Here is a 25000-nt window from a genome sequence, read left to right on the forward strand (position 1 = left end):
AAGTAGGATAGTGTTGTTATCGGCCTACTGTGTTATTCTACTATCAACCAATCAATCAGCCAATCCATGAAGGAATGAATCAATCAATCAATCAATCCATTCATAACGTTACATCATTATCAAAAGATTTAAGGTGATTTATATGCATTGTCATGGTTTCAGAACAGAAAACTAGTGTAAGTTAATGCATGCTCAGACCGCATTATGAATAGTGCAATGTGTGCAGATATGATTGTCATGAATTATCTCACACATGTGGGTAATGGTCATAGCGGATGAACTTACCACATGCACCGCTCCGATCTCCCTGATGAGCTTTTCACGAATGAGATCTGTTGTTATAGCCATCATGTGCTCAACAGAGTTCACGCTGTTACTTTGATTATCCTCAATTTAACGGTGGGATAATGAATTGACCACAGATAGAAGGATGTTTCAGCAACAGCTGAATGAAGAGGCGGGACAAATATTCAGGAAACCAGACAACGTCCAATCGGAATTGGAGAATCGTGAACAATAACCAATGAAATCCCTCTTTTATCAAAGTAGCGTTTCAGTTTGTGGTCCTTTTTGTATGAGCTGACCAGACAGAATGCCTAAATAATAAACGCAAGAAACGAAAATGTTATTTCATTGTATGCATTCATATGAATCAACATAGTCGTTTTGAAGTAGCAAATTATGATTTCAGTTTTTATATTCTTCTGCTTCTGTATACGATTTATTTTATCGGTACTCTTTCATCAGGGAATAAACGAACCGCCATCACTTTCAAACGCATCTGAATGTTCTGTTTACTCTGCAAGTCTGCATGTCGTTAGGCTTAAATGGTCTATTTTATTAGCTAGCACTAATTACTTTTAAAATGTTTTTTTTTAATATGAATGATGTGCTGGGTAGGTAGGTAGTTAGTGAATGTCTGTGTCTTAGTTCTTGCACCATGGTAGTGGAGGTAGAGAGCTTCTTTGGGGTGTACATGCTGTATTGCACCAACCCCAGATTCAAGGGCCGGATCTACGTCGGGTTCACTGTGAACCCAGAGAGACGGATCGGACAACACAACCTGGGGAGCCACCGCGGGGGGGCCAAGAGGACCAGCGGGAGAGGACCATGGTACTGGAACCAGCAGAGCAGTTTGGCGGAATAACGCATTGATAAATGAACAGTGTAGCTCAGGGACATTTGTGGTGTGATTGATTTATTTTACCTTCTCCAGGGAGATGGTTCTTATCATCCATGGCTTCCCGTCAGACATTGCAGCTTTGAGGGTAAGTCACTCTTATCTTGTCTTCTACGGTGTCACCGCCACATCCAGGATCTCTAGTCGTGACTCTCCCCTCCTTCCCCTCTCTCAGTTTGAGTGGGCGTGGCAGCACCCCCACGCCTCCAGGCGCCTGTCCCACGTCTCCCGCCGGTCAAAGAAGGAGAGCAGTCTGCAGTTCCACTGGCGCGTGGCGTCCAACATGCTCCGGGTGGCGCCGTGGAGCCGCCTGCCCCTCACCACACGCTGGCTCAAGCAGGAGTACAGGATGGACTTTGACCCCGGCCTCCAGCCTCCCCTCCACATCCCCGTGGCCTTTGGAAGCGTCCGGGCCAAAAAGCAGCCGCAGCCTCGGCCCGCGCAGGGGGCGGAGGAGGGGGCGGGGCCGGAGAGGTGCACGCTGTGTCGAGGCCCTGTCAAGGTAACGCCAACGCCACTCCGGACGAGCTGTTGAGGCTGCGTCGCTACGGAGAGTAGTGCTCATGGGGGTCATCCCTATGTTCCCCGGGTCCTATGTTCCCCCCAAAAAAGGGTTCTATGTTCCCCGGGTCCTATGTTCCCCCCAAAAAAGGGTTCTATGTTCCCCGGGTCCTATGTTCCCCCCAAAAAAGGGTTCTATGTTCCCCGGGTCCTATGTTCCCCCAAAAAAAGGTTCTATGTTCCCCGGGTCCTATGTTCCCCGGGTTCTATGTTTCCCGGGTCCTATGTTCCCCCCCAAAAAGGGTCCTATGTTCCCCGCCGAAAAAGGGTTCTATGTTCCCCTTTTTCAGGGGAAACATATAAGACATGGGGAACATAGGACCCTTTTTCAGGGGGAACATAGGACCCGGGGAGCATAGAACCCTTTTTCAGGGGGAACATAGGACCGGGGGAACATAGGACCTGGGGAACATAGGACCGGGGGAACATAGATATGCTCCTGTGCTCGTGCACGGGGGTCGGTCGCCTCATCGTCAAATTTCCCGCTGTTTCAGTTTTCAGAGAAGCTGACCTGCTTCCACCCCGCCTGCCGGATGACCAGCCACATGATCTGTCTGTCCAAACACTTCCTGAAGTCTGAGCCCGCCCACCTGCTGCCCGTGGAGGGGGAGTGTCCCGGCTGCCGCCACTCGCTGCTTTGGGGGAACCTGATTCGCCACAAGCAGGGTTGCTACGGAGACCTGGAGGAGATCACGGCGTCCTCGTCCCAGGTGAGGGGAGACGTTTTACTGCTAGTTTGCTTGACCGAGCAACCAGGGGAGAGAGAGGAAAGAGGCCGAATGTTTCTCCTGTTGTTCTCTCCTCAGAGTCACTGGGCAGACGAACTGCAGACCTGAGAGGAGAGGGGGTTCAGTCCGAGCCTTAACACCCTCACCATGAATGACCTGAGAGGAGAGGGGGTTCAGTCCGAGCCTTAGCACCCTCACCATGAATGACCTGAGAGGAGAGGGGGTTCAGTCCGAGCCTTAACACCCTCACCATGAATGAACTGAGAGGAGAGGGGGTTCAGTCCGAGCCTTAACACCCTCACCATGAATGAACTGAGACCCAGCAGAACTTTAATGAACTGAGACTCAGCAGAACTTTACACTCTCACCATGAATGACCTGAGACCCAGCAGAACTTTAATGACCTGAGACCCAGCAGAACTTTAATGAACTGAGACCCAGCAGAACTTTAATGACCTGAGACCCAGCAGAACTTTAATGAACTGAGAGAGCCAGAGAAACGACGAACAGGAACGGCAGGATTGGGATGAAGGTATAAAGTATAACAATCGCCAGCCTGTTACTTAGTGAGCTGACCAAATGTATCAATTGTAGGATTTGAAACAGGTTTAAACAGAGGCCTATTTATATTTTGAACTAGTCAATATTATGTGTATTATTTATGTGCTGTATATTGTCAGTTGGCTGAAGAAATATGACTATGCCTACTGAATGTGTAAAATAGGTATACCGTATTGCATGTTTTTAAATGTTTCATCATGTTTTATAGTATGTGCTACTAATAAATATAAAGTCCTTTTTTCTCTCTTTTTATTCTTATTTTTACATATTCTTTGACATCTCTCTTATACCGCAGTGTCAAACCAAAGCCCTTCTCTCATCTGTTGATCTGGGTAATAGAACTGTTGATCTGGGTAATAGAACTGCTGATCTGGGTAATAGAACTGCTGATCTGGGTAATAGAACTGTTGATCTGGGTAATAGAACTGCTGATCTGGGTAATAGAACTGCTGATCTGGGTAATAGAACTGTTGATCTGGGTAATAGAACTGTTGATCTGGGTAATAGAACTGCTGATCTGGGTAATAGAACTGCTGATCTGGGTAATAGAACTGATGATCTGGGTAATAGAACTGTTGATCTGGGTAATAGAACTGCTGATCTGGGTAATAGAACTGTTGATCTGGGTAATAGAACTGCTGATCTGGGTAATAGAACTGATGATCTGGGTAATAGAACTGATGATCTGGGTAATAGAACTGTTGATCTGGGTAATAGAACTGTTGATCTGGGTAATAGAACTGATGATCTGGGTAATAGAACTGTTGATCTGGGTAATAGAACTGTTGATCTGGGTAATAGAACTGTTGATCTGGGTAATAGAACTGATGATCTGGGTAATAGAACTGATGATCTGGGTAATAGAACTGTTGATCTGGGTAATAGAACTGTTGATCTGGGTAATAGAACTGTTGATCTGGGTAATAGAACTGTTGATCTGGGTAATAGAACTGCTGATCTGGGTAATAGAACTGTTGATCTGGGTAATAGAACTGATGATCTGGGTAATAGAACTGCTGACCTCATCATGCTATGCAAGGAAAACATGCATCAGGAACACATTGATTGACAAAGTCATGAAGAGTTGGAATGATAAAATAAAGCTCCTGTGAAATATGATCAAAAGTGAACCTCTGGACCCGTCAGTCCAAAACAACCTTCTGCACCCCTTTGAAAGGGTTAGGGTTACCGCTTCCATTGAATGAGAAGGTGTGTCCAAACGTTTGACTGGTACTGTATATGTGTGTGTGTGTGTGTACATGTATATATTGTATATACAGTACAGTGCATCCAGAGAGTATTCATATCCCTTCACTTTTCACACATTTTATGTGACAGCCTTATTCCAAAATTGATTAAATTGTAAATAAAAATACTTTTATTTTTTTACCGGTCATATTCTAAGGGATAAATCCCTGTTCGTTACCATGGAATGTCCTGGATTTTCCCGTTTTATTAATAATTAGCGGTTCTTACTGGTACTTAGGCTACATGTAGTTTCAGGGCGTACATCCTCAGTCATTATATGTACCTTCCAGGACATGACATGGTAACTAAGGGGCTTCCCAGGACATGACATGGTAACTAAGGGGCTTCACAGGGGATTTACATGGTGATACCAGGAAGAAGTTGTTTAAGAAAAATGAAAAGGGAAGTGTGAGATTGAGAGAGTTGGGAGAGAGAGGGTTAGGGTTAGAGAGCACGGTGGAGTCAGAGATGACCTGGCCACTAGTTGAGCTCAGCGGGGAGGAGTGATGTCCGCTCAGAGAGGGAACACAAGGGGATTCACACAGACAGCCTAGAGGGATGAAGCTTTATTGTCAGACATGAGCAATTACCTGACAGGTTGCCAAACAGAGGCATGTTATGGTTAACAGCAAATGCCATAATGTGCATTAGAAGGAACTTCTTCTCTTCATGCAATAATAAAGAAGTAAATTAAGTAGCAAAAGTACAGTGTTATTTAAATTACAATCAAAAATAATAATGGAACGTAAGATAGAATTGGAAAAACAAGCTTATTTGTATAAGTTGGAAAACCCATATACTTTCTGATGACATACGACACACATTCCGCTATAGAAATATACACTGTAAGATGTTTGTGTACCAGGTGTTAAATTCACAAATTCACAGTTTCATGACCACAGGATATCCACCAATTCCCTGTTAGTAACTGTCTTAGGCATATAGACAGTGAGAGGACAGTACAGAGAGGGTGGTTTCCTGGTCAGGGGTCTTCAGGTGTAGCTGGACTAGTTTCTCTTTTCCTGGTCAGGGGTCTTCAGGTGTAGCTGGACTAGTTTCTCTTTTCCTGGTCAGGGGTCTTCAGGTGTAGCTGGACTAGTTTCTCTAGGCTGAGCAGGAGGGGCCTGGACAGTGATGACCGGCTGAAATAAACAAATAAAGACTCAAAATCAAAGCATAATCACAACTTTCAAATCCGAGGAATTAGAGAGGAAACATGAGGTGTTTGAAGGAGCTGGACCTGCTTACTCACCACCCTGGACGAGGGGGAGCAGCAGTTGATCACCTTGCAGCAGTAGGCGACCAGGGTGGCAGAGATGGCCACCAGGACAACCTGGATCAGGACCATCTCAGCATTGAAATGAGAGAAGGCATCCTGTTGGCCAAGAGGTTGAAAGGATGTGACCTTCTGCTCATGCAAACCATGGTTTCTATATTTCTACATTCTCAGAAATTACAAATGATTTACTTCACATCTTTAAAATCCTGTATTCAGATTTGGGGGAATTCATTTAGAGACAGTTAGACCAGACATCCCAAACCACCACAGAATACATCACACTACATTCTAACCTCAGTATTCAATGAGTCCAGCGTTTTCAATAAGCGTGAGCAGGACTCACTATAAAGGAGTTGCAGACGTCTTTCCAGTACGTAGTTGTGTTGGAGTAGTCTTCCTGCCAGCACATGTAGCTGATGTGGTGTTCCCCCTGTTCCCCCCATAACTGCGTTGACAGCTCTAAGATGGAGACCACACAGGCCACCACCTGCATCCCCAGACACGCCTTCAGCTGGGGGGGGGGGGGGGGGGGCAGTGAGTGGATCAGGAAGCGCCTCATATTCAGTACCTCACACAAGGGCTCTTCAGCGTGCAGGGAGCCACCACGCTATCAAACTTTTTAAATATATGTACGTAAAGTCTTTCTATACTTTGGAGCAGAGGAGAGAGCAGGAGCAGGAATGAGCTTCATGGTTTAACTGTGCTGTTGAACTGCTGTACTTCTGAGACGGGGGTGTTTGCTGACCAAACTGAGAGGTTAGTGACACGGTCAAGGTCCATTTAATAATCACACTCATATGGTCGTGTGTGTCAAGTTGAGAAAAGACCAATGAGACACCAAGCAACATTCAGACATCCTAGGACCCAAGTCTCAGACATGGAAGAGTCAGATCCTCAACCCTCTCAATCAGGACCACTTACGGTAGGAAGATGCAGGTTCAGATCCTCAACCCTCTCAATCAGGACTACTTACGGTAGGAAGATGGAGGTTCAGATCCTCAACCCTCTCAATCAGGACCACTTACGGTAGGAAGATGGAGGTTCTGCGCTGCCAAGGCCAGGATTCCTGCTATTATCACCTACAGAGTTCAGGAGATAACCTCAGAACCTCAACCCTTAACACATTCCAAAGTGAAACCTCAACTTGCAGAACTTAACCGTGTTGATGTAAGCTGAAATCGGTTTAAAAGCCATCATTTCTTAGTGGCACTTTTGTGGGACGGTCATGTGTTTATTATCAGTCCAAGTTCAAACCTGGAGAGTTGCTGTTAGTTGCTTGTGAGTGAGGAGAGAAACACAGTGAGCTCTGGTAGATCGAAGCAGGCAATGCATCTTCCACATGCTGTGGCTACGACAGCGCAAATCAACGTCAATTCAGCCTTTTTGAATAGTAACATGTTAAAAACACCAGTTTCATGTTTGTAGTATGTTCAGGAGTGCCGTTTCACTCACCAACACAGATCCGGTCGTTTTAATGGTCACAACTGGCAAGCGACTCATTCCAACAGTGTAAAGAGAGGCCAGGGAGCAGATCTGGAACACGCTGAGGGCGATCTGGGTCAGCTGGGGAAGAAGAGACACATGTCAGATAAGTACACACACACACACACACACACACACGGCTGGCCCCTGGCACATATAGAATCAGGGGTAGAAGCAGTAGAAAGCTGAGAGGCTGCATGTTAGCAGGGGTCTGATGTCTCTGATTAACAAGGATCATTAATTGGATTAACATTAATAAAATAAAATAAAACTACTGATAGCCTATGACCATGACATTCTAATTAGCAAATACCATTTAATCTAAGATATTATGTAGATAGGACAAAAGTTGAGAGGGAGAAGGAAACAACTGGCTTATCAAAAGTCAATATATCATGATGACCAAGTGAAGTCACTCCCCCTGGAGTTTATTAATCAAGCTAATCCTATTCTCAAGGTGAATAGTCCAAACTCTGTATGTTGACTTCTCATATTTCTAAACACAGCAGCTGATTATCAGCCATGTTTGCCTATTAGTTTCGCACTCTTGATAATCAAGCAATCATGAAAACGGTTTGCTATTGAGAAGGCTGCCCTAATTAGATGTTTTTCTTGATTGGTCTGGTCTGAGGCCTCCCCGCTGGGTAGGTAAATGGAAGCAATATAGAGGAAGAAGTAGCATCGCCCACTTCCCACCCAATAAGACCGTGTTATGGCCCAATAAGACCGTATTATGGCCCAATAATACCGTATTATGGCCCAATAAGACTGTATTATGGCCCAATCAGCGAGCTCAAGTCCACTGGCGAAGCTCGTTTGTGCTGTACCGGTAGAGAGCCTGCCTCGTTGCTTTAGCCCAGTAGGCGCTATAAATACAATGTAGGCTATTATTAATGGACAAGAGACAAAAAGGGGTCTGTAACCGGTGCTGAACACACACAGCCTACCCAGATCCCCGTGTGTGTGATCCTACCCAGACCCCCGTGTGTGATCCTACCCAGATCCCCGTGTGTGATCCTACCCAGATCCCCGTGTGTGATCCTACCCAGACCCCCGTGTGTGTGATCCTACCCAGATCCCCGTGTGTGTGATCCTACCCCTAACGCTTTAGGCTCGGACTCCAGGTACTTCTGTTTCCGGAGAGGGTCCTTCTGAAACATCACTGCTACCAGGGGACCGTGTTCTTCCGCCAGGGGACCGTGTTCTTCCGCCAGGGGACCGTGTTCTTCCGCTCCCTCCGCCGCGGGACCGGTCCCCGTCTCCACGGAAACCTCTGGGTCTGGAAAGTCATGTTAGGTCTTGACATTGGGTCTATTGCTATATGTCTAGATTCAAATTAAAACGGATTCATTTGGGAATTGTCAGTGTAATAGATGCGCAGGAATAGTGGACAGAGCTTTGGAACTAGGTTCCAGTAAATCATACGGTTGATGAGCGCGTGCAAATACATCGTTTGTGGTTAATATTTCTTTAGTATGTAGACTAGTAGGTTATGGGCCTGGACGGTTAATATTTCTTTAGTATGAAGACTACAGTAGGTTATTATGTAGACTAGTAGGTTATTATGGGCTAGACGCAAGGATCTTTAGTATGTAGACTACAGTAGGTTATTATGGGCTAGACGCAAGGATCCGCGCAACTATGGATGTGTTGATTTAATAGCTTGCAAAAAACCACAGTGTAAAGGATTCAAAATTATAACCGAGGTTATGCTACGTTAAAGGGTATTTACCTGTCATGTCTGTTCAGCTGGTAAGATATTTAATAGTAAAAGTCGAATAGGCTAATTCGGGGGAAAGTTTCCACCATTAACGTCCTTCAACTTTGGGGTTCGCGTTACTTGTTCAACTCCCTCCCCTTTATTCCTGGAATGTGACTCCCTCTGAAAAGCCCAGTCCAACTCACCACGGTCCCACTCTGAAACTGCACCAAGATGGAGATCTACTCTTTAATGCACATTTAATATCCATGGACACCTGGATTCCCATCTGCTCAGGGGAGAGAAGGATGTTCTGTCCTCAGAGATCAGGTCTGAGGGGGGCAGTCTAATACAGTCACATGAGATAGGAAGTTGAGGAGCTAAAGGAACTGGTAAATATCATAAGTGAAAAGTAGCAAATTCATACTGGACATTTTACAAAGATTTTTTTTATTGGATTCCCATAAATGTGTTAAATGGTTGTGAAAACTGGATTAAAAACTGAAAATCAAAGATTACAATTTTCAAATAAATTGGATATAAAATATGATGCAACTGAAATATAACCACCCCAACACATGAATACAATGAATCATGTTCTCCTTTTGACAGATTCTCTATTATATTTCAGTAGTGACAAATTTAACGAGTGACAAGAAATTCTGAAAATATCTTAAACATGCTACAATGTGTGCAGAAAGGAAAATAACATACATTGTAATGTTACAAATACTGTATAAGCTTCTTTGTCAAAATCCATAGTTTTCCATGACCAACAAATATCCACAAATTCCCTTTTAGTAACTTTGGTATACAGACAGAGAGTAGCCTACATGACGCATTTTCCTGGTCAGGGGTCTTCAGGTGTAGCTGGACTAGTTTCTCTTTTCCTGGTCAGGGGTCTTCAGGTGTAGCTGGACTAGTTTCTCTTTTCCTGTTCAGGGGTCTTCAGGTGTAGCTGGACTAGTTTCTCTTTTCCTGGTCAGGGGTCTTCAGGTGTAGGTGGACTAGTTTCTCTTTTCCTGGTCAGGGGTCTTCAGGTGTAGCCGGACTAGTTTCTCTTGGCTGAGCAGGAGGGGCCTGGACAGTGATGACCGGCTGAAATAAACAAAAAAAGACTCAAAATCAAAGCATAATCACAACTTTCAAATCTGAGGAATTAGAGAGGAAACCTGAGGTGTTTGGAGGAACTGGACCTGCTTACTCACCACCCTGGACGAGGGGGAGCAGCAGTGGATGACCTTGCAGCAGTAGGCGACCAGGGTGGCAGAGATGGCCACCAGGACAACCTGGATCAGGATCCTCTCAGCATTGAAATGAGAGAAGGCATCCTGTTGGCCAAGAGGTTGAAAGGATGTGACCTTCTGCTCATGCAAACCCTGGTTTCTATATTTCTACATTCTCAGAAAGTACAAATTATTTACTTCACATCTTTAAAATCCTGTATTCAGATTTGAAGGGATTTCCTAGGCACACGAGAACGTAGGCACATTAAAAACTACCAGAATAAGTCAGAATACATTTCAACCTCAATATTCCAGTATTAAATGAATCCTGTTTCCACGCGAGAGGGACTCACTGTGAAGGAGTTGCAGATGTTTTTCCCGTGCGTTATGTTGAAGTACTCTTCTGAGTGCCAGCACATATAGGCCATGTGGTTTTCCCCTTGCTCAGCAGCCACCATGAACAGGATGAATATGGAGACCACGCAGGCCACCACCTGCATCCCCAGGCACGCCTTCAGCTGAGAACACAATTCACCATTAAAGCACAAATGCTTCTAACGTCATACGTCTGACTCTTGAGAGTAGAGGGAGCCAACCAACCCTATACCCAGATAGCAAGCGGATCTGGGCCATATGCAGGCCAGACCTGGCCCTTGTGGCTTAGTTCCGGCCCATATATGGCCCAGATCCGCTTGCTATCTGGGTAGACTGTGCAGCGGTTCTGAATGTATAATTACATGTCTCACAGATTTCTGTCTTAATACACTCTGGAGCAGAGGAGAGGACACAGTGTCCCAGAGATGGACACGGTGTCCCAGAGATGGACACGGTGTCCCAGAGATGGACACGGTTTCCAAGAGATTTTTTCCTCTGAAAAGCCTTGTTACTCTGAGGAGGAATGAGCTTCATGGTTTAACTGTGCTGTTGAACTGCTGTACTTCTGAGACGGGGCTGTTTGCTGACCAAACTGAGAGGTTAGTGACACGGTCAAGGTCCATTTAATAATCACACTCATGTGGTCGTGTGTGTCAAGTTGAGAAAAGACCAATGAGACACCAAGCAACATTCAGACATCCTAGGACCCAAGTCTCAGACATGGAAGAGTAAGATCCTCATCCCTCTCAATCAGGACTACTTATGGTAGGAAGATGCAGGTTCAGATCCTCAACCCTCTCAATCAGGACTACTTACGGTAGGAAGATGGAGGTTCTGCGCTGCCAAGGCCAGGATTCCTGCTATTATCACCTATGGAGGAAGAACACAGTGAACAGTCATCACCTATGGAGGAAGTACACGGTGAACAGTCATCACCTATGGAGGAAGTACACAGTGAACAGTCATCACCTATGGAGGAAGTACACAGTGAACAGTCATCACCTATGGAGGAAGAACACAGTGAACAGTCATCACCTATGGAGGAAGTACACGGTGAACAGTCATCACCTATGGAGGAAGTACACAGTGAACAGTCATCACCTATGGAGGAAAACACAGTGAACAGTCATCACCTATGGAGGAAGTACACAGTGAACAATCACGTTCCTGCAGATTCATGCTCTACAACATCAGGAGGATTCGCCCTTTCCTCACTAATGAAACGGCGCAGGTGCTCATCCAGGCCCTGGTCATCTCCCGCCTGGACTACTGCAACTCCCTCCTCGCGGGGGCACCGGCGTCAGCCATTAAACCTCTGGAACTTGTCCAGAAAGCTGCTGCTCGCCTGGTGTTCAACCACCCCAAGTTCTCCCACACAACTTCCCTCCTCCGTTCCCTACACCGGCTCCCTGTAGCGGCTCGCATCCAGTTTAAAACTCTGGCGCTAACCTACAGGGCAATGAAAGGAACAGCCCCCTCCTACCTCCAGGCCATGGTCAAACCCTACATCCCCTCCCGACCGCTACGCTCTGCTACCTCGGGACGACTGGTTGCCCCGTCACTCCGAGGCTCCTGCGGTCGATCGACACGGTCACGGCTCTTCTCTGTCCTGGCCCCGCAGTGGTGGAATGAGCTGCCCACTGATGTCAGGACAGCAGAGTCGCTGCCCATCTTTCGTCGCAGGCTCAAAACTCATCTCTTCAAGAAGTACTACAACAATCCTCCCACCTAAGCACTTATTATATTATATTGCACTGTACTTTAGATTGTGATTCTTGCACTTTGCCTTCAGCACTAGATTATGCTCTTAGTCACTTGTTTGTTTTAGAAAGAAGATGCACTTGTGAGTTCTAGCAAATAGTAGAACATTGGCTCTTCCTACGTTAAATGCAATTATTGTTAGTCGCTTTGGATAAAAGCGTCTGCTAAATGACTGTAATGTAATGTAATGTAATGTAATGTAACAGTCATCACCTATGGAGGAAGAACACAGTGAACAGTCATCACCTATGGAGGAAGTACACAGTGAACAGTCATCACCTATGGAGGAAGTACACAGTGAACAGTCATCACCTATGGAGGAAGTACACAGTGAACAGTCATCACCTATGGAGGAAGAACACAGTGAACAGTCATCACCTATGGAGGAAGAACACAGTGAACAGTCATCAGAGCCTCTAAACCGTGCGCTCAGCTAGAGACTTTATTCACTTACTTTATTCAGTTTATTTTTTACAGCGACAATGCACTCCCTCTCTCTCTCTCTCCCCCTCTCTCTCTCTCCCTCTCTCTCCCTCTCTCTCCCACCTACCCTGTCCATCTACACTGTTCTATAATATAATAAAGCAGAAATGCCCCAAAAATATCTTTAAAAAACCAACTCACTCCTCAGTGGAAATACCGCCCCCCTGCGCCCTCAAGCAGCGCTTCGTTATCAGCCCTAGTTTACCCCTGAGCTGCTACTGAGGGGCTCACGAGTCAGGAAATGCAACACAGTGAGGTCTGGTAGACAGAAGCAGGAGATCTGGAGCAACGACACTGAAGCCTTTTAGAGTAGTAATGTGTTAAAGCCATCAGTTTCTTGTTCATAATAGTGTAGCGCTGTGGCCTGGGGCCTGAACCCTAACCCAGTTACCCTGTGGGCTCATTTCACTCACCAACACAGAGCCGCTGATCCGAGGGACCACCTCAAACGAGTGAGCGATCCCAGCCGTGAACAGGAAACCCCACGAGCTAATCTGAAACACGCTGAGGGCGATCTGGGTCAGCTGTGGAAGAAGAGAGAGGGACACACACACACACACACACACACACACACAAACACACACACACACACACACACACACACACACACACACATACACACACACACAAGGATCATTAATTGGATTAACATTAATAAAATAAAATAAAACTACTGATAGCCTATGACAATGACATTCTAATTGGCAAATACCATTTAATCTAAGATATTATGTAGATAGGACAAAAGTTAAAAGTCAATATATTTAACTAAACTGAACATCTTCACCTACTCGTCCAGCACAATCCACTCATTTTGTGTGAAGACTCTATAATTAGTATTTAACTATTCTGCACTCTTTTGATTGTGTCTTGTAGCGATATATCACACTGTTTTTCTCACCTTTTTTTAACCTCTACACTGCTAAGTGTTGCACAATCTAGGAGCTAAGATGAAAACATTCCACTGCTCTTTATACGTCTATGATGTAAAATATGCCTAATATCCTCAATACGACTAATATCCTAAATACGACTAATATCCTAAACTTGACTTTGACTTTTAACTTTAATCTCTGTATGTTGACTTCTGATGTTTGTAAACAAATCATCTGATTATCAGTAGCCTACTCGTTTGATTCTCTAGATGAGCAGCACCCAGATCCCCGTGTGTGTGACTCCTACCCCTAACGCTTTAGGCTCAGATCCCCGTGTGTGTGACTCCTACCCCTAACGCTTTAGGCTCGGACCCCCGTGTGTGTGACTCCTACCCCTAACGCTTTAGGCTCAGATCCCCGTGTGTGTGACTCCTACCCCTAACGCTTTAGGCTCAGATCCCCGTGTGTGTGACTCCTACCCCTAACGCTTTAGGCTCAGATCCCCGTGTGTGACTCCTACCCCTAACGCTTTAGGCTCGGACCCCCGTGTGTGTGACTCCTACCCCTAACGCTTTAGGCTCGGACCCCCGTGTGTGACTCCTACCCCTAACGCTTTAGGCTCGGACCCCCGTGTGTGTGACTCCTACCCCTAACGCTTTAGGCTCGGACCCCCGTGTGTGTGACTCCTACCCCTAACGCTTTAGGCTCAGATCCCCGTGTGTGTGACTCCTACCCCTAACGCTTTAGGCTCGGACCCCCGTGTGTGTGACTCCTACCCCTAACGCTTTAGGCTCGGACCCCCGTGTGTGTGATCCTACCCCTAACGCTTTAGGCTCGGACCCCCGTGTGTGTGACTCCTACCCCTAACGCTTTAGGCTCGGACCCCCGTGTGTGTGATCCTACCCCTAACGCTTTAGGCTCAGACCCCCGTGTGTGTGACTCCTACCCCTAACGCTTTAGGCTCGGACCCCCGTGTGTGTGACTCCTACCCCTAACGCTTTAGGCTCGGACCCCCGTGTGTGTGACTCCTACCCCTAACGCTTTAGTCTCGGACCCCCGTGTGTGTGACTCCTACCCCTAACGCTTTAGGCTCGGACCCCCGTGTGTGTGACTCCTACCCCTAACGCTTCCGGCTCGGACCCCCGTGTGTGTGACTCCTACCCCTAACGCTTCCGGCTCGGACCCCCGTGTGTGTGACTCCTACCCCTAACGCTTCCGGCTCGGACCCCCGTGTGTGTGATCCTACCCCTAACGCTTTAGGCTCGGACTCCAGGTACTTCTGTTTCCGGAGAGGGTCCTTCTGAAACATCACTGCTACCAGGGGACCGTGTTCTTCCGCCAGGGGACCGTGTTCTTCCGCGGGACCGGTCCCTGTCTCCACGGAAACCTCTGGGTCTGTTAAAGTAGTACGTAATGTTACGTCTTGACATTGAATCTGTTGATATGATCCGGGATTGGGAATTGTCTGTTTAATATGTGCGCTGGAATAGCCTATCTGCAATTAATTGGATAAAAGTGTCAGTTAACCAGGCGGCTGATGAGCATCGATAGCAAACATCGGCTTGCGGTTAGATTTCTTTATTTTATGTCTAAATAGGCGCGGGTTTCTGGGTTTTCTTGATTCAACATCACGCAACACATGCAAATAAGAATGCAAACTTTAAACAAACAGATCCTCGAGGATACGTGAGAGGGCATTCAGCCTACCTGTCATGTCTGTTCAGATGATAGGCTTGTAACCTATTTAATAGTATCCTACAAATCGAAGCAGAATTTCGACGATTTCGACCAACGCCCCTCAATTTTGGGGTTCCGTTAGTCTACTAGTCTACTTCTGCCCCTCCCCCTTTATCCGGGGAATGTGACTCCCTCTGAAAAGCCCGGTCCAACTCACCACGGTCCCACTCTGAAACTGCACCAAGATGGAGATTTACTCTTATCTATCTATCTATCTATCTATCTATCTATCTATCCATCCATCCATCCATCCATCCATCCATCTATCTATCTATCTATCTATCTATCCATCCATCATCTGGATTCCCATCTGAGAGAGGGTGAGCCTGGTTGAACGTTTGTCCTTTGATAAACAGACTGATCCAATGATGTAGCATAGACTAGACCGTTACATTAATCCAGACTAGACCGTTACTTTAATCCAGACTAGACCGTTACATTAATCCAGACTAGACCGTTACTTTAATCCAGACTAGACCGTTACTTTAATCCAGACTAGACCGTTACTTTAATCCAGACTAGACATTACTTTAATCCAGCCTAGACCGTTACTTTAATCCAGACTAGACTTTACTTTAATCCAGACTAGACCGTTACTTTAATCCAGATTAGACCATTACTTTAATCCAGACTAGACTGTATATAGGCTCTACTGTATATAGGCTCTACTGTATATGGGCTCTACTGTATATGAGCTCTACTGTATATGGGCTCTACTGTATATGAGCTCTACTGTATATGGGCTCTACTGTATATGGGCTCTACTGTTTATGAACTAAGCCATAAGTGTCACATCTGGCCTTTATGGACAGACTGCTCCCTGAGTCCTCTTTGAAGACAGACACCTCTTTGTCTTAAAATGTAATTACTCTATAGGCAAAAGTCAGTTATTTTCTATCTCTAAAGAAGTTGGAAGTTCTTACCCTAGGGAGTTGAGGAAATGGTCATTTAACTGAATCTAAATTGTCGTGAGTGTTTGTTACGTTACACTGATGTCCATTGGAAAAATCTCCCAAGGCTACTTCATGTTATGATAATTTCAGAGATCATTTGCATAAAGTAGCTATTGATCTATCTTAATTTGAACGCATTTAGGCCTACCTACCATGTTTGCATGTTGTATGCTTTCAGAAGGTCCCACGGTAAATATCCACTAAGATTTGAGACAAATGTTCCACCAGCGCCCCCTACTGGTTCCTGTACTTCTCAATTCCCGCCCCCTTTGTCAGTAAAATTGAACTCCTTCACCTTTCTTTCTCTAATAGACCACCTCACCCGTCCCACACTATAGCTGCTATTCGAAAGAATATCAAATTTAAATTATTATTGTTCATCTTCACTGACTGGTAATATGCCAATGAAAATGAACTTCCATGCAAAATATCCCTGATAACAATTAATTCCAAAACGCATGAGAAATTCTAAAATGAAACACTTTATTTGGGATTGATTTTGTCAATATTTGTTGTCACATGACACATAAGTGTCTGTAAACATAATGCACCTTTACCATCAAAATGACAGTAAAAGACCATAACCATTAGTATAACTCAATCAACAAAAATCAGAATCATATCAACAAAAAAACATACATAAATGTCAATGTTAAGAATTTACCACCAAAATATTCTGCTTGCTTCAACGTTCAGGTTCCATACAGTCCTTTTCCCTCATCAGGAACAAAATACTAATTGCAAACAGTTTTGTGATTCTTCTTACACTTGACCAAACAATCACATCAAAAACTTCTATCAGAGATTGACATTCTGCAAAAACTACTAATTAGAGAGGAGAGCGCCAACACACCACATGTGCAGAATAACACAATTATTCACTATTTGATTTAAATAAACCCTATAAATCATAAAAATAAAAAAAACATTCCCTTTGACTACCCGGAGTGGTAAAATTCTAATATGTACTATCATAATTAGCCACATATTACCAATAAAATGTAAGTGTAACTTTTTATAATCTTGTATCAAATCCCTTTTATCAAATCACTTATCAGAGACAGAACATTATAATGCTCGTAGAGCATTTGAAGCGAAAAGCCTGTCAGTTCTTTACAACTCTCAGTATACTGGTCCTATAAACCGGTGCTGAAGAATATTCTAGTCCTCACAGGGTTTAAGTGCACTTGTTCAAGCAGCATATGAGACAGAGTGACTGACAGAGCGACTGACAGAGCGACTGACAGAGCGACTGACTTAGCCTTAAGAATCCCGCAGCGAAACTGTTAGTAACACTGACCACCATTTTGAGAGGGTGGCCTAAATAACTAAGTGAGAAAACATGGTGGCTACAGATGAGGATTGGGGGAGGGGTGGTTGAGGGGGAGTTAAGGGGGGGGGGGGGGGGGACCCTGGGAGGAGCCCTTTAGAGGGTCTGGTAACCCTGTGTCCTCCTCCTCCGGCCCAGCAGGTACGCCACCACCACCACCACGATGAGGACCAGCAGGACCACGCCCACAGTGATGGCCACGCGGTAGTCAGGCTTGTCGGCAGGACAGGTGTCAGCTGTGAGCAGGAAGAGGAGGGGTTAGAATCACAACTTGGATTTTGGGGGAGAAGGGGGTGTTCCAGCATGAGCCTTGTGAGACGGTGACCATCTTGTGATCTCATCACACAGGGCTACAGCGCACGCGTACAGCCAGACAGAATGAGCGCTGGCCAGGGCAGGGCTGGTTCCATCGATGGAGAGAGAAGCAGTCTGATTGAACAGTATGAGACGTCTCAACGGGAGTTAGAATCATGAAACCCCAACGTCATTTCTACATTGAAAACAAGTGCTGGGCCTAATCTATGTTTCTATTTCCTCATCACTAACCCCACAGTGTCTTATCTATCCATACTGTCTGACCAGCATCAACATATCTATGGGACATCTATGGAAACGGTTGTGGTTAGTTAGATTTGGACTCTTACGCATGCCGAAGTCCTTGTTGTTGACGAGGTTGAAGGCCTGCATCTGGACGTGGGTGACCTCCAGGGACAGCCCCCTGCCCAGGTCCAGCGCCGCGCTGTTGCAGGAGTAGGAGTGGCCTGTCGCTGCGGGGAAGAGCTGCACAGACCTGTTCCTGGCCCCGTAGACGTCACTGTCTGGAGCGTCACGACAAACAAAACAAACAATCCAAACAGCAACACATTCATGTGAACTTGGCACAAAGACACCATCAGACATCAGACCCATGTGACACGTTCACCAGGGATAATCAGACCCATGTGACACGTGCGTGCAACAAGTGCAAAAAAAAAAAAAAAAGTGTAAATGTGGTGAATCCCCGTGGCCCTGTGACTCAGACCTGCTTACTAAACATGCAGTCAAACTGGCCATTCAGCATAACATTGTGACTATTATTTTCTCGGAAACATGTTACAGGATGTTCTGGATATTTATTTTTGATAAACTTGGTCAACATGTCCTGTACACAAACAAGGATGCTTTATGATATGGCTGAAAGTCATTCACTATCAGGAGTTAATATTTAACTAGCTGGGACCAGTACAGCATATCAATGCAAAACAGCTAATGAGTCTGATCTGACCTTTATAGGAAAGTCCCAAGTTCAGACTACGAGGCAGAATTGGCAGAAAATAGGCCGAGACCATGTGTGAAAGACTAGACTGTGTGAAAGACTAGACCATGTATGAAAGACTAGACTGTATGAAAGACTAGACTATGTGTGAAAGACTAGACTGTATGAAAGACTAGACCATGTATGAAAGACTAGACTGTGTGAAAGACTAGAGCATGTATGAAAGACTAGACTGTGTGAAAGACTAGAGCATGTATGAAAGACTAGACCATGTATGAAAGACTAGACCATGTGTGAAAGACTAGACCATGTGTGAAAGACTAGACTGTATGAAAGACTAGACTGTGTGAAAGACTAGAGCATGTATGAAAGACTAGACCATGTATGAAAGACTAGACCATGTATGAAAGACTAGACCATGTATGAAAGACTAGACCATGTATGAAAGACTAGACCATGTATGAAAGACTAGACCATGTATGAAAGACTAGACCATGTATGAAAGACTAGACTGTATGAAAGACTAGACTGTGTGAAAGACTAGACTATGTATGAAAGACTAGACTGTGTGAAAGACTAGACCATGTATGAAAGACTAGACCATGTGTGAAAGACTAGACTGTATGAAAGACTAGACTGTATGAAAGACTAGACTATGTATGAAAGACTAGACTGTGTGAAAGACTAGAGCATGTATGAAAGACTAGACCATGTATGAAAGACTAGACCATGTATGAAAGACTAGACCATGTGTGAAAGACTAGACCATGTATGAAAGACTAGACCATGTATGAAAGACTAGACTGTGTGAAAGACTAGACCATGTATGAAAGACTAGACGATGTATAAAAGACTAGACCATGTATGAAAGACTAGACTATGTATGAAAGACTAGACTATGTATGAAAGACTAGACCATGTATGAAAGACTAGACCATGTATGAAAGACTAGACCATGTATGAAAGACTAGACTGTATGAAAGACTAGACTATGTATGAAAGACTAGACCATGTATGAAAGACTAGACGATGTATAAAAGACTAGACCATGTATGAAAGACTAGACTGTATGAAAGACTAGACCATGTATGAAAGACTAGACTGTGTGAAAGACTAGACCATGTATGAAAGACTAGACTGTGTGAAAGACTAGACTGTGTGAAAGACTAGACTGTGTGAAAGACTAGAGCATGTATGAAAGACTAGACTGTGTGAAAGACTAGACCATGTATGAAAGACTAGACTGTGTGAAAGACTAGACCATGTATGAAAGACTAGACTGTGTGAAAGACTAGACTGTGTGAAAGACTAGACTGTGTGAAAGACTAGACCATGTATGAAAGACTAGACTGTATGAAAGACTAGACCATGTATGAAAGACTAGACTGTGTGAAAGACTAGACTGTGTGAAAGACTAGACTGTGTGAAAGACTAGACCATGTATGAAAGACTAGACTGTGTGAAAGACTAGACTGTGTGAAAGACTAGACTGTGTGAAAGACTAGACTATGTATGAAAGACTAGACTGTGTGAAAGACTAGAGCATGTATGAAAGACTAGACTATGTGTGAAAGACTAGACTGTATGAAAGACTAGACTGTATGAAAGACTAGACCATGTATGAAAGACTAGACCGTGTGAAAGACTAGACTGTGTGAAAGACTAGACTGTGTGAAAGACTAGACTATGAAAGACTAGACCATGTATGAAAGACTAGACCATGTATGAAAGACTAGACTGTGTGAAAGACTAGACTGTGTGAAAGACTAGACTGTGTGAAAGACTAGACCATGTATGAAAGACTAGACCATGTATGAAAGACTAGACTGTGTGAAAGACTAGACTGTGTGAAAGACTAGACTGTATGAAAGACTAGACTGTGTGAAAGACTAGACTGTGTGAAAGACTAGACTGTGTGAAAGACTAGACTATGTATGAAAGACTAGACTGTGTGAAAGACTAGACTATGTATGAAAGACTAGACCATGTATGAAAGACTAGACTGTATGAAAGACTAGACCATGTATGAAAGACTAGACTGTGTGAAAGACTAGACTGTGTGAAAGACTAGACTGTGTGAAAGACTAGACCATGTATGAAAGACTAGACTGTGTGAAAGACTAGACTGTGTGAAAGACTAGACTGTGTGAAAGACTAGACTATGTATGAAAGACTAGACTGTGTGAAAGACTAGAGCATGTATGAAAGACTAGACTATGTGTGAAAGACTAGACTGTATGAAAGACTAGACTGTATGAAAGACTAGACCATGTATGAAAGACTAGACCGTGTGAAAGACTAGACTGTGTGAAAGACTAGACTGTGTGAAAGACTAGACTATGAAAGACTAGACCATGTATGAAAGACTAGACCATGTATGAAAGACTAGACTGTTTGAAAGACTAGACTGTGTGAAAGACTAGACTGTGTGAAAGACTAGACTATGAAAGACTAGACCATGTATGAAAGACTAGACCATGTATGAAAGACTAGACTGTGTGAAAGACTAGACTGTGTGAAAGACTAGACTGTATGAAAGACTAGACTGTATGAAAGACTAGACGATGTATAAAAGACTAGACCATGTATGAAAGACTAGACGATGTGTGAAAGACTAGACTGTGTGAAAGACTAGACTGTGTGAAAGACTAGACCATGTATGAAAGACTAGACGATGTATAAAAGACTAGACCATGTATGAAAGACTAGACTATGTATGAAAGACTAGACTATGTATGAAAGACTAGACCATGTATGAAAGACTAGACTGTATGAAAGACTAGACCATGTATGAAAGACTAGACCATGTGTGAAAGACTAGACCATGTGTGAAAGACTAGACTGTATGAAAGACTAGACTGTGTGAAAGACTAGAGCATGTATGAAAGACTAGACCATGTATGAAAGACTAGACCATGTATGAAAGACTAGACCATGTATGAAAGACTAGACCATGTATGAAAGACTAGACCATGTATGAAAGACTAGACCATGTATGAAAGACTAGACTGTATGAAAGACTAGAGTGTGAAAGACTAGACTATGTATGAAAGACTAGACTGTGTGAAAGACTAGACCATGTATGAAAGACTAGACCATGTGTGAAAGACTAGACTGTATGAAAGACTAGACTGTATGAAAGACTAGACTATGTATGAAAGACTAGACTGTGTGAAAGACTAGAGCATGTATGAAAGACTAGACCATGTATGAAAGACTAGACCATGTATGAAAGACTAGACCATGTGTGAAAGACTAGACCATGTGTGAAAGACTAGACTGTGTGAAAGACTAGACCATGTATGAAAGACTAGACGATGTATAAAAGACTAGACCATGTATGAAAGACTAGACTATGTATGAAAGACTAGACTATGTATGAAAGACTAGACCATGTATGAAAGACTAGACCATGTATGAAAGACTAGACCATGTATGAAAGACTAGACTGTATGAAAGACTAGACTATGTATGAAAGACTAGACCATGTATGAAAGACTAGACGATGTATAAAAGACTAGACCATGTATGAAAGACTAGACTGTATGAAAGACTAGACCATGTATGAAAGACTAGACTGTGTGAAAGACTAGACCATGTATGAAAGACTAGACTGTGTGAAAGACTAGACTGTGTGAAAGACTAGACTGTGTGAAAGACTAGAGCATGTATGAAAGACTAGACTGTGTGAAAGACTAGACCATGTATGAAAGACTAGACTGTGTGAAAGACTAGACCATGTATGAAAGACTAGACTGTGTGAAAGACTAGACTGTGTGAAAGACTAGACTGTGTGAAAGACTAGACCATGTATGAAAGACTAGACTGTATGAAAGACTAGACCATGTATGAAAGACTAGACTGTGTGAAAGACTAGACTGTGTGAAAGACTAGACTGTGTGAAAGACTAGACCATGTATGAAAGACTAGACTGTGTGAAAGACTAGACTGTGTGAAAGACTAGACTGTGTGAAAGACTAGACTATGTATGAAAGACTAGACTGTGTGAAAGACTAGAGCATGTATGAAAGACTAGACTATGTGTGAAAGACTAGACTGTATGAAAGACTAGACTGTATGAAAGACTAGACCGTGTGAAAGACTAGACTGTGTGAAAGACTAGACTGTGTGAAAGACTAGACTGTGTGAAAGACTAGACTATGAAAGACTAGACCATGTATGAAAGACTAGACCATGTATGAAAGACTAGACTGTGTGAAAGACTAGACTGTGTGAAAGACTAGACCATGTATGAAAGACTAGACCATGTATGAAAGACTAGACTGTGTGAAAGACTAGACTGTGTGAAAGACTAGACTGTATGAAAGACTAGACTGTGTGAAAGACTAGACTGTGTGAAAGACTAGACTGTGTGAAAGACTAGACTATGTATGAAAGACTAGACTGTGTGAAAGACTAGACTATGTATGAAAGACTAGACCATGTATGAAAGACTAGACTGTATGAAAGACTAGACCATGTATGAAAGACTAGACCATGTATGAAAGACTAGACTGTGTGAAAGACTAGACTGTGTGAAAGACTAGACTGTGTGAAAGACTAGACCATGTATGAAAGACTAGACTGTGTGAAAGACTAGACTGTGTGAAAGACTAGACTGTGTGAAAGACTAGACTATGTATGAAAGACTAGACTGTGTGAAAGACTAGAGCATGTGTGAAAGACTAGACTGTATGAAAGACTAGACTGTATGAAAGACTAGACCATGTATGAAAGACTAGACTGTATGAAAGACTAGACTGTATGAAAGACTAGACTATGTATGAAAGACTAGACTATGTATGAAAGACTAGAGCATGTATGAAAGACTAGAGCATGTATGAAAGACTAGACTGTGTGAAAGACTAGACTGTGTGAAAGACTAGAATATGTGTGAAAGACTAGACTGTGTGAAAGACTAGACTATGTATGAAAGACTAGACTATGTGAAAGACTAGACTGTGTGAAAGACTAGACTGTATGAAAGACTAGACTATGTATGAAAGACTAGACTGTATGAAAGACTAGACTATGTATGAAAGACTAGACTGTGTGAAAGACTAGAGCATGTATGAAAGACTGGACTGTGTGAAAGACTAGACTGTGTGAAAGACTAGACTGTATGAAAGACTAGACTGTGTGAAAGACTAGACTGTATGAAAGACTAGACTGTATGAAAGACTAGACCATGTATGAAAGACTAGACCATGTATGAAAGACTAGACTGTATGAAATGTACTGGCTAGGCTACCAGGGTTGAGCGTTACCTAGGCTACCAGGGTTGAGCGTTACCTAGGCTACCAGGGTTGAGCTCTACATCAACAGTATATTGACACACAGCAAAAGAGAAAAGAACTGAATAGAAGTTAAATGTACCTCCAGATTTGAAGGGGTAGGACAGTTTGAAAGAAACATCATTGACATAGACGTTCTTTGTGGTGTCATTCTGAAAAAGAAAAAAAGAGACAAAATTCAACTTTCAAACATTTTAAATCACTGGTTCAAATTTGGGTCACATGCACATTGAAATAACACTGACATCATGGTCTTGTGACTTTTTTTATCATGCCGACTGTGTGGTCACACCACCGTGCTGCACACACACACACACACACACACACACACACACACACACACACACACACACACACACACACACACACACGGGCTGCACAATTAATCGTGAATTAATCGAAATCGCGATTATGACCTCCGCGATTAACTAATCGCAAAAGGCCGCAATTAATGTGATTAATAATTTGTGATTAATTTATGAATTATAATAATTTGTGTGATTAATGAGCTTTGAATTGAGCGTGCTAGGACTACACGGACGAATCACAGGTGCTTATGCTGTCTGACCAATCACATGCGTTCCTGCTGAGTGCGCTGTGTGCAGCAATTTCACTGAGAAGACAGATAGCAGTAGGTCAAGACAAGTGTCACAAGAGTACCCGCAGCCATGAGTAGTGACAAAAATTAGCGAAAACGAGGTCAGTGAGTTAGTAGCAAGAAAGGGATCAACGTCCGTGATTTGGGAGCATTTTGGTTACGAAAAAGATGATGTCGCTCAAGCACAGCAGGTCATATGCAAACTGTGCAGAGCTAAAGCTATTACTCTGAAATATTAAATCACAATTATTAATCGCAATTACCATTTTGAAGCAAATAATCGCAATTATCTTTTGTCATAATTGTGCAGCCCTAACACACACACACACTGTTGATTAGAAAGGTTACAACATTACAACCAAGTACACTGATTCA

General features: G+C 43.7%; 5 protein-coding genes across 13 annotated transcripts in view; 1 reads left to right on the forward strand and 4 right to left on the reverse strand.

Moving 5' to 3' along the window:
- LOC311320025 (bolA-like protein 2) overlaps nucleotides 1–1397 on the reverse strand; it is a 1893-nt gene extending 496 nt beyond the window's left edge. The window contains exon 1 of one of the 2 annotated variants that reach the window (XM_084451671.1): nucleotides 1208–1397. In XM_084451671.1, coding sequence (XP_084307797.1) covers nucleotides 1208–1255 — 48 coding nt within the window. In that variant the 5' untranslated portion in view covers nucleotides 1256–1397. Of the gene's footprint in view, nucleotides 1–285; nucleotides 419–1207 lie in introns of those variants that run through there. The other variant, XM_084451670.1, reaches the window with a different exon arrangement.
- Nucleotides 919–2657, forward strand: slx1b (SLX1 homolog B, structure-specific endonuclease subunit). Of its 3 annotated transcripts, XM_084451669.1 has the most exons (5): nucleotides 919–1113; nucleotides 1217–1268; nucleotides 1356–1682; nucleotides 2236–2451; nucleotides 2548–2657. In XM_084451669.1, the coding sequence occupies exons 1-5, from the start codon at nucleotides 941–943 to the stop codon at nucleotides 2575–2577; spliced, it is 798 nt and encodes a 265-aa protein (XP_084307795.1). In that variant the 5' UTR covers nucleotides 919–940; the 3' UTR covers nucleotides 2578–2657. The 3 variants fall into 3 exon arrangements, with proteins under 3 accessions (XP_084307795.1, XP_084307794.1, XP_084307793.1); XM_084451668.1 differs by having other exon boundaries at nucleotides 2236–2580; XM_084451667.1 differs by having other exon boundaries at nucleotides 1217–1682; nucleotides 2236–2580.
- Nucleotides 2658–4835: 2178 nt separating this feature from the next.
- LOC311320216 (uncharacterized protein) lies at nucleotides 4836–8919 on the reverse strand. Of its 6 annotated transcripts, none has more exons than XR_014630839.1 (8): nucleotides 8772–8919; nucleotides 8137–8318; nucleotides 7010–7120; nucleotides 6812–6905; nucleotides 6583–6636; nucleotides 5901–6068; nucleotides 5564–5653; nucleotides 4836–5420 (listed from the first exon to the last, which is right to left on the reverse strand). XR_014630839.1 is itself a non-coding variant. In XM_084451921.1 (7 exons), the coding sequence occupies exons 1-7, from the start codon at nucleotides 8776–8778 to the stop codon at nucleotides 5349–5351; spliced, it is 711 nt and encodes a 236-aa protein (XP_084308047.1). In that variant the 5' UTR covers nucleotides 8779–8916; the 3' UTR covers nucleotides 4836–5348. The 6 variants fall into 6 exon arrangements, 3 of the variants coding, with proteins under 3 accessions (XP_084308047.1, XP_084308048.1, XP_084308046.1); XR_014630840.1 differs by having other exon boundaries at nucleotides 5531–5653; nucleotides 5901–6062; nucleotides 8772–8917; XR_014630841.1 differs by having other exon boundaries at nucleotides 5531–5653; nucleotides 8772–8916.
- A 737-nt stretch (nucleotides 8920–9656) lies between these two features.
- LOC311320218 (uncharacterized protein) lies at nucleotides 9657–16455 on the reverse strand. The gene is made up of 7 exons (XM_084451924.1): nucleotides 15166–16455; nucleotides 14705–14853; nucleotides 12997–13107; nucleotides 11156–11209; nucleotides 10318–10482; nucleotides 9947–10069; nucleotides 9657–9836 (listed from the first exon to the last, which is right to left on the reverse strand). The coding sequence occupies exons 1-7, from the start codon at nucleotides 15170–15172 to the stop codon at nucleotides 9765–9767; spliced, it is 681 nt and encodes a 226-aa protein (XP_084308050.1). The 5' UTR covers nucleotides 15173–16455; the 3' UTR covers nucleotides 9657–9764.
- Nucleotides 16456–16610: 155 nt separating this feature from the next.
- LOC311320213 (uncharacterized protein) overlaps nucleotides 16611–25000 on the reverse strand; it is a 13000-nt gene continuing 4610 nt past the window's right edge. The window contains exons 4-6 of the mRNA XM_084451916.1: nucleotides 24110–24179; nucleotides 18123–18296; nucleotides 16611–17714 (exon numbers count right to left, since the gene is read on the reverse strand). Of these exons, the coding sequence (XP_084308042.1) occupies nucleotides 17575–17714; nucleotides 18123–18296; nucleotides 24110–24179 (384 nt within the window). The 3' untranslated portion in view covers nucleotides 16611–17574. The remainder of the gene's footprint in view (nucleotides 17715–18122; nucleotides 18297–24109; nucleotides 24180–25000) is intronic.

This window comes from Borostomias antarcticus, assembly GCF_949987555.1.
Source record: "Borostomias antarcticus genome assembly, chromosome: 17".
NCBI lineage: Eukaryota > Metazoa > Chordata > Actinopteri > Stomiiformes > Stomiidae > Borostomias > Borostomias antarcticus.

Bases quoted from the DNA above. Each gene is read 5' to 3' on its own strand.
- slx1b (XM_084451667.1), top strand. From the start codon at position 941: ATGGTAGTGGAGGTAGAGAGCTTCTTTGGGGTGTACATGCTGTATTGC. The intron at 1,114-1,216 runs GTACTGGAACCA...TACCTTCTCCAG, and splicing joins ACCAGCGGGAGAGGACCATG to GGAGATGGTTCTTATCATCC. The intron at 1,683-2,235 runs GTAACGCCAACG...CCGCTGTTTCAG, and splicing joins TGTGTCGAGGCCCTGTCAAG to TTTTCAGAGAAGCTGACCTG.
- LOC311320216 (XM_084451920.1), bottom strand. The intron at 6,637-7,009 runs GTGAGTGAAACG...TGAACTCTGTAG, and splicing joins AAACGACCGGATCTGTGTTG to GTGATAATAGCAGGAATCCT. The intron at 5,421-5,530 runs GTGAGTAAGCAG...TGTTTATTTCAG, and splicing joins GCTCCCCCTCGTCCAGGGTG to CCGGTCATCACTGTCCAGGC.
- LOC311320218 (XM_084451924.1), bottom strand. The intron at 11,210-12,996 runs GTGAGTGAAATG...CTTCCTCCATAG, and splicing joins GGATCAGCGGCTCTGTGTTG to GTGATAATAGCAGGAATCCT. The intron at 9,837-9,946 runs GTGAGTAAGCAG...TGTTTATTTCAG, and splicing joins GCTCCCCCTCGTCCAGGGTG to CCGGTCATCACTGTCCAGGC.